At 42.3% G+C, this 8228-nt stretch overlaps 1 protein-coding gene across 1 annotated transcript; it reads right to left on the bottom strand.

The window, feature by feature from the left end:
* Window positions 1-1396: 1396 nt before the first annotated feature.
* On the bottom strand, window positions 1397-7996 carry lyz (lysozyme; the record flags this gene model as incomplete). The annotated part of the gene is made up of 5 exons (XM_083790512.1): window positions 1397-1463; window positions 2184-2262; window positions 5623-5784; window positions 7460-7562; window positions 7964-7996. The coding sequence occupies 5 exons, from the start codon at window positions 7994-7996 to the stop codon at window positions 1397-1399; spliced, it is 444 nt and encodes a 147-aa protein (XP_083646638.1).
* Between the last annotated feature and the right edge of the window lie 232 nt (window positions 7997-8228).

Genomic DNA, 8228 nt, shown 5'->3' with positions numbered 1-8228 from the left:
TGTGATATATTGAGGTGTATATTGTAATTGATGGATTGATCTGTACATAGTTTTCATATATGATGATCCACTGCATTTGTTGTATTAATTGTTATAAGCGTATAGACATGTGATCACAACCGGCTATGGGTCTGATCCCTATTAACGAGGGCGACTGTGATTGGTCATTGTGGATCTGTGTGTGTGTGTATATAGCTATGTGGCTACCTACTGTATGATCAGCAGATGCCTGAAGAAGGTATTTGGGCCGATTCATAATCCTATTTTAGCCGAATAAAAGCCGAAAATTTCTGACGAGCCGAAATCATTTTGGCACTACAGCGCCGTAACAGCAGTAAAATAGTTAAGTGTAAAATAAGTGCAGACGGTGTGTGGGTCTTTGTGCACTTTATGTGCATTTACTACTATATACTTTTACACTAATGTGTATTCCTACCATTAGGAACAGTAGGTCTGTTATTTCCCCCCTTTCGGTGTTTTAAGCATTATGTTATACTTTAGCTATTGAAAAATAGCAGAGCTACAAGCTCATAGCGCGCCACAGAGTGCTGAGCTACGAGCTTGTAGATCTGCTATTTTTGAAAAATCGTGAAAATGTTGCACAAATTTCGAATATATATTCTTTCAGAGCGAACATTTTTAACTCAAATCTTTGCTTCTGGGGAGGGTCCCTGGAACAACATATTTTCAGATGGTGCGTCGATGGCCAATTACATATCATGTTTGGGTCCTTGACATGAAATTGTTTGAGAAGCACTTATATAGAAACAGGTTTTTCAGAAAACTGTCAGGATTTAGAAGGCATCTGTATAATCGTCCTCAGGTCTAAATGGTTTTAAACGGGTTGTGAAATCAAAATGAACATTGGTCTGATATAATAGTTTGAGATAGGGAGGGTCCAAAGTAACCTGACTTCGCCAGATTGCGGCAGTATTGAGTTCACCAGTTCGGAGTACATCATCTCTGCCTGAGAGTTCCCAGACTCTCTCTGCTGGCAGAATGCAAATGTTGCCCAGCAGGGGGAGTGGTTTCACCAGGCTAGGTCCAAAGGGAAACTTGCACAACCCAAAAGAAATTCTACAGGTGCTGCTGAACAAAAACTACGTACAATGAGAAAGGACGGTTGTCTGCACACCGTGTAGTTGCTCCCAGGAGACTTTATGAAATAAAAAAACGTTTCGACCCTCACGGGTCTCCGTCACGAATCGTCAGGTATTTCACGACTATTCCATTCTAACTGAACACACACCAAAACTAAAACGATGTAGGCCTACAGTATGTAGCATCATGTACTTTATATTTTTTATTTTATTTTTGATTAATCCTCAAAATGACAGACTTGATCAAACTGAGGTCATATTTATCGGCGTTTCTCCAAAGGAGCGATCGGACAGAATCACAGATCACAGTCAGCCACGTAGGAGCTCAAATCCTGCCACTGACAGTGTTGCTGCCAACCCATCCTGCAAAATAAAAATAGCAATAAACACACAATAATCAACAACAACATTATCCCATTCAGGACGGGAACCCCATTTGGTGTTTTTTAAGCATTATGTTATCCTGTAGCTGTCAAGATTTAGAAGACATTATTTTGTAGAATCTGGTCTCAGTCCTAAACAACAACATACAGTAGTGATGGTGTTTTTCAATCAGCTGTGTGTCCCAAATCACACCAAGCCCAACTATAGAGGATTAGCAAGAAATAGCTGATATATAGGCTCACAACACACCGCAATGTGACAAGTTGTGAGCTTGTAGATCTGCTAACTCAATTTTTTAGGTTTATATTATTTTTTGCATAAATGAGTGCTATTGAACACCCTTCATGTCCGTGTGTTGTTTCGAAAATATTGAACCAATCAAAAGTATTAAAAATCACTTGGGACAAAACCTCATAACTCCATTTGACCCTCAAACTGTCAGCTAAAGCAACTAACTCCACCTTTTTTGATGTCAATCAATCAAGTCACCAATTAATTCAAGTGTCAGATGCCAAATTATATATTATTTTATTTAAATGATATATGTCAGGGACATGTCATGTGATCTACCTGCACAGCCTTTGTGATCTACTACCTTTTGGGCACCCCTGGCGTAGATTATCACCCGGGTGGAAACGACGCGTGTTTACAAAATAAACGATAGGTAAAACTCGACAACAATAATGCCAGTAATCTTACCATGCTGCGATGCCGTTGGAGTCCTGGACCACACGTTTAGCACAGCTGATGGCTACGCTAACGTCACCTGTCAACAGCTCTGTGACAAACAAAGCACATACACACATACATCTGTACTTTAAAACACAATAACACAATGCAAGTGTAGGCTACTTTAAGAACACATAAATTAGTTTATAATACTATTGTTGTAAACTCTAAGTACTGGACCGTCTGGTTTGACAGACAGGTAGTGTGTGCAGGCTGGCTGGTTTGTGATAATCCGGTTGAAGTATTCCTTCTGTGCGGCGGGCCCGGGAGAACAATAACCATAGACTGTAAAAAATATGGACAAAGCGTTCCCCGGGTCTAACATGAACGTAAAATGAAGCCTGAAATCCCTTGCATTCTAATGCACTGTAAGTCGCCATCTTTCTAGATCCGTTTTGGACCAGCTGGCCATTGGCTGGCTCCCTTTTGGACCAGCTGGCCATTGGCTGGCCCAGACAACGAGGCGGGACTTCCCCCCTTCTTCTCCGTTGGTTTTTATTTTGACTCGAGTGGGAGGGGAATCCCGATCATAGACTGTAACGGTAGCCACGCCCCTCAGAACATGCGCGACTTTATTTTTTTAAATAAATGGGACCATAATTTTCCAAAAAGAATATTATGACATTAGAAATGAGACTTTAAACTAGTGACTGGAAGCAGAAAGTATTCATGTTTATTAAGGTAATACAGTCTAGGTGAAGTTGGGCCAAAATACATGGGCCTCTATGGACAGGGCTGCACACAACTTTTTTGGTCTAGTACTCAGAGGAGCACCTGGAGGAGTTTCTTGGTGCTCCTAAAATGCGGCGACCCGTCTCGCCGGATGGATAAAAGAGGGATGAATAACTTATAGCAAAACAATATTTATTTGATGAGTGGGGAGTCAATGGAGGGTATTGCAACTCTAGATTTAGCCCTAGAATGGCTCTTGTTGTAGATTCATCCCATTATTAAAAATATATAAATTTGCTAAAATTAAGTTAACTTAATACTTCCTAAGGATAATATGAGCATCAAAGCAATATTTAGATTTTTTATTATTTTGTATTTAAATAACCAATCTACTAGCTCACAACGTGTTGCGACACGTTGTGAGCTTGCAGATCAGCTATTTTTTTGCGGCGAAGCATACATCAGGCTTCCCTAGTTCCCTTTTGTTTTTAGCTGAGGCGACGTACGTAGTCAGATAGTCAGACACACATGGCTCCTCGGTGCAAAAATAAACAGTGTACACTACCCGACTTTACGATAATAAGGTACAGTATGTCGAAACACGGTGTTCATGTTGGGCTGCAGCAGTGCCAGTCCGCAATACTTTAAACTCTTCCCACTCCACTATGTCGGAACTAAAACCTTAGTACCCGTAAAAAGTCGGTGGCCGGTGCCTAGGCTGTGAGAGACGCTAATATGGTTTCTGCCTCGGACCATGCTGCTCCAACAGCCGGAAAACAAACTTAAGCACAGCGGCAAATGGGAAGAGTGCAAAGCATCCAAAGCATGCCCTTTTACACCGGGGACTACAGTAGTTTGCTATCTGAAACGGAGAAGACGAAACTATTTGTGTCAGGTTTTCCTGTCAACCGCCCTCCGTCTCCTCCCAGGCTGAGCAGGCTCCCAGCAGAAAGCAGCATGGAATCCTCCCCCTTTTGAGTAAGGACGCGCTGTGATTGTCCAGTAGCCACTTTGAGTGGCAGTCGGTGGAAAATGCTCTCGCCACAGAATTTACTAGTATTCTGGCCATAATAATCATTCTAGGCGGCCCCGGCTGTTGGTACGCAGAAGCGCTTCCCGGCGCTTGATTGACAGCGCATTTTGAATTTTGACGACGCATGCGTGGTTGCGCACCACTTATGTGCAGCCCTGTCTATGGAGCTATGGGGCTTTTTGGGTCCAGTCCAGCGCCACAACAGGCCATTATATGAACTACCGATTTCAAATGAGGCTTCACGAAATATCTGGCTGACTGCCCCCCTGACAATAACGCGACACGAGACAGTACGCTAGGTTCACAAAGTTTATTACAACATATATAGTGCTGGATCCTAATGACGTGACAACAAGATATGAGACATAATAACGTGCCTACTGCAGCAAGGCTGACCTTGCTGTCTGAGATACCGTATGAAGTATGCTACAGATAAGGCAGTACACAATACATATCAAGTACACTGTGTCTCACATTCAAGTACACAGACATGGGCGATCGTGATTATAACAACTACTACTTTAAGAACTCAAATATCTGTACTTTTAACATAGTGATCGCTATAAACGTATCAATACGGCTTTAATTAGCCATGCGTCCGGTGCTAAACACGTAGGCTATCGATCACGTATACGTTTTGAGCACTTTTTATTGTACTTTCATTCATCTTTTTACCCACCCGGACAATAAAGAACCACCCCCCTATCATTGCTACAATGTCCCGCTCATGTGATAAAAAATAAATAAAAATGCCTCCCCCCTCCTGAAAACAGGACGGCGGGCCGCTTTACGTGTAGAAGCCAGGGTATCCAAAAATGGACGCGCCCATGATCTAGTCAGTGTGTGAATAGCAGACTCGGATTACCAGAGCCGTCATCATCAGCGATCACTCAGACGTGTGATTGTGTAGAAACCAAAGTGTTAATAGGGATGCACCGAATATTTGGCCCCGGAAACTCTTCGGCCGAATAGTGGGCAAAAAAATGCATATTCGGCGGTATTTGGTTCGGTTGATTTTAGAGCCGAAACTGAATAGCCAAAGAACCAGGGTTACCATTCGTAACATTCTGTTTTGTTGTGATGAAGTGATCAGAATGTAACATTTTCTTTTGCCATTATCATGTAAAGTTATACAGCCATACAAAAACATGGTTAAACATATTCAGATATTCGGTATTCGGTTTTCGGCCAACTGTTTCCTATATTGGGTATTCGGTTTAGGCCAAGATAAAAAAAAGAAAATACACCTGCATCTGTCATTTATAAACATGCCCCCACACCTTAAGGAGAACTCGGGTGCCGTCTCTATTCATATATTATATGAATAGAGATGGCACCCGAGTTCTCCTCCCATCCACTTGCATTAAGTTGCTCTAAAGCGCATGAGGCAATTTCACTCCTCCTTCCGAGTAGGAACAGAGTGCATTCTGGGATGGATTGGGCCCAAACAAATGAACGCGCTGCCGTTGACTACCATTGCACACGTTCACGTGCGTTCACGTATGAAACAGCGTTCACGTGTCATTGTGAACGTGCACAATGATAGTCAACGGACCAGCGCGTTCATGTGTTTGGGCCCACGCTGCAATACCGAATTCGGCCACTATGTCCATTTCGCCTCAGGGTTTCCTCCGGGTGCCGTCTCTATTCATATATACTCTAAGCGCCACACACACACACACGCACATGCACACACAGACTGACCGCTGCAGTTGATGCCACACACGTTCTCCGCTCCCGGGGTCTGGTAGTCGTCGCACCAATAGCGGCTGTTGATCTGGAAGATCCCATAGTCCGTGGAGCCGTCGGAGTCGTGGTGGATGGCCTGCGTGTTGAAACTGGACTCCCATTGGGCCAGGCACACCCCTAAAGATCCAACAACAACAACCAATGAAACTGGACTCCCACTGGGAGAGGCACACCCCTAAAGATCCAACAACAACAACCAATGAAACTGGACTCCCACTGGGACAGGCACACCCCTAAAGATCCAACAACAACAACCAATGAAACTGGACTCCCACTGGGACAGGCACACCCCTAAAGATCCAACAACAACAACCAATGAAACTGCACTCCCACTGGGACAGGCACACCCCTAAAGATCCAACAACCAATGAAACTGGACTCCCACTCAGTGTTGTGTTTTTGGCAGTCACATTTTAGTCACCTGGAATGTTGTAGTGTTAGTCTAGTTTTAGTCGACTAGATCTACAGTTGATTTTAGTCGAACAAAATGTATTTTGTCGGGCCTTGATGCCATCGTAATGACAGATTTTTTCACTTGCTGAAAATAGCCGATCTACAAGGCCACAACGCGCTGTGTTGTGGCTATTTTCATCAGCTATTTTCAGCATTCAACTAATTGTAAAATGACTTATACTGGATCTCTTGTCCACTAGTCTCTTCCTAACATTTTAGTTTAGTTTTTAATTTGTTGACGAAATTGTCAGTAGTATATTTAGTTTTAGTCATCATAGCTTAGTTTTCATTTAGTTTTTGTCATTGAAAAAAGGTCGAAAACAACACTGCTCCCACTGGGACAGGCACACCCCTAAAGATCCAACAACAACTGCCATTATCCGCCATGGAAACAGCGGGTTCCCGGGTCATCTCCCTATGTCTGTCCCGGTCCATGTGACGAGCTGTTAGCGAGCAAGCAGTGTTGATTTTGACAGCAAATTTTTATTTTAGTTTTTTTAGTCATAGTCTTTTGACTACTTTTGACTACATTTCAGCAGTGTTGATTTTGACAGGACATTTAGTTTTAGTCACCCGGAATGTTTTAATGTTTAGTGACGAACATTCTTCGTCATTTAGTTGACAAAATCAACACTGCAAGCAAGACATTTAAAGGGATTGTGACATAAAGCTCAATTGCACCCAAAGACCTGAACTTTTAACATTCAGTAGATTTGATGTGGTCTGGGGCTTTTCTGGCTCAAACAAGTGCTCTGATTTTCCTGCTGTTTGTGATGTCACAGCCTGCAAATCCCATATATGTCAATGGGATTTGCCAGCAGTTGTCACTGTTTTCACTGTTTTGCCTGTTGTCATGGCAGCTCAAAAGGCTTCCAGACCCCAGAGAAAACCCCAGACAACAGAAAATCCACTGAATGTTCAAAGTTCAGGTTTTTTGGGTGTAATCCCGTCATGTATGCATCTCAATGGATGAGAAGGAAAGCTTAGTCACCGTTGCTAACCTATTGGTAGCCTACGATTGGATTCTGCCCTTGCTGGAGGGGTCAGAGACTGTTGCTTTATTTTATTGTTTGTTATTTATGTATACAATATATACTGTCCGTTTTGAGATGCTGCAGCCATGTGTGTGTAGTTCAGATTGTTGTTGTTGAATCCCAAATGTGGAAGTAATGCCCAACACTGTGCATCAGCTATACAACATTCTGTGTATACTGACAGTGTGAGTGAAGCCTCAGGGTTCATTTGGTTCCTAACTATCAATAACTTTCCTTGGGACCCCCTGGAACCAAACAGCACTTTGAGAACGACTGCAATAAACGCCAGGTGTTTGTATACTTACAGTTGGCCAGACTGTAACCATGGTAACCATCCATCCCATTGCTCTGGAGGATCCTGGCCCACTCACATCGTGTGAACACCTCAGCACTGGCCACGCCCACCAACTATAGGATGAATAAAAGGCCAATAATAATAATAATGCCATTTTGTCTTTGTAATCAAAACACACACAGGGCCGATTATGACAAATAACGTAAATATACAAAGACAATAATGATACCAACAATCAAAATAAATAATGTGCTATAAAAATGTCAATATATGTCCTACTATTATTTTCGAGTCTGATTACTGTGCAATTTTTTTAAACACCCGATTACCGATTTGCTCGTCCACATATGACGTAAATTCTCCATTCATTATTTAATGTTTGTGTAAGACGAAAATCTACACTAATAGCTGAATATAGATGGGGTAGCGCCCCTCAATAATACAACTAAGAATTAAATACAAAAAATTTGATTATCTAAAATTATTGCGAAGTATTAATGGTGGCAGAACTTACCGCCAGCAGGACACAGATCAACGTAGTACGCATTCTGAATGTTTTAACTTCTACATCTGTCTGTGTGCTTTATATACACTACATCAGCTGACATCAGCAGTGGAAAGTATGACCAAGGTGCATTTACAGTCAGGTGAATAGTATTTGTTTTGTATGGCAGCCAACGTCTGCAAATGCACCGCGATGTTTGCACATGTTTTACAAGTAAAGCAGAGATTAGATGTGAAAATGTGTTTATTTTTGTCCGATAGGAGCAGAGAAGGCA

The sequence above is a fragment of the Protomyctophum parallelum genome, assembly GCF_964188405.1.
Source record: "Protomyctophum parallelum genome assembly, chromosome: 19".
Classification (NCBI taxonomy): Eukaryota; Metazoa; Chordata; class Actinopteri; order Myctophiformes; family Myctophidae; genus Protomyctophum; species Protomyctophum parallelum.
The sequence above is the reverse complement of the archived record's forward strand: the minus strand, read 5'-3'. Positions and strand labels throughout refer to the sequence as shown.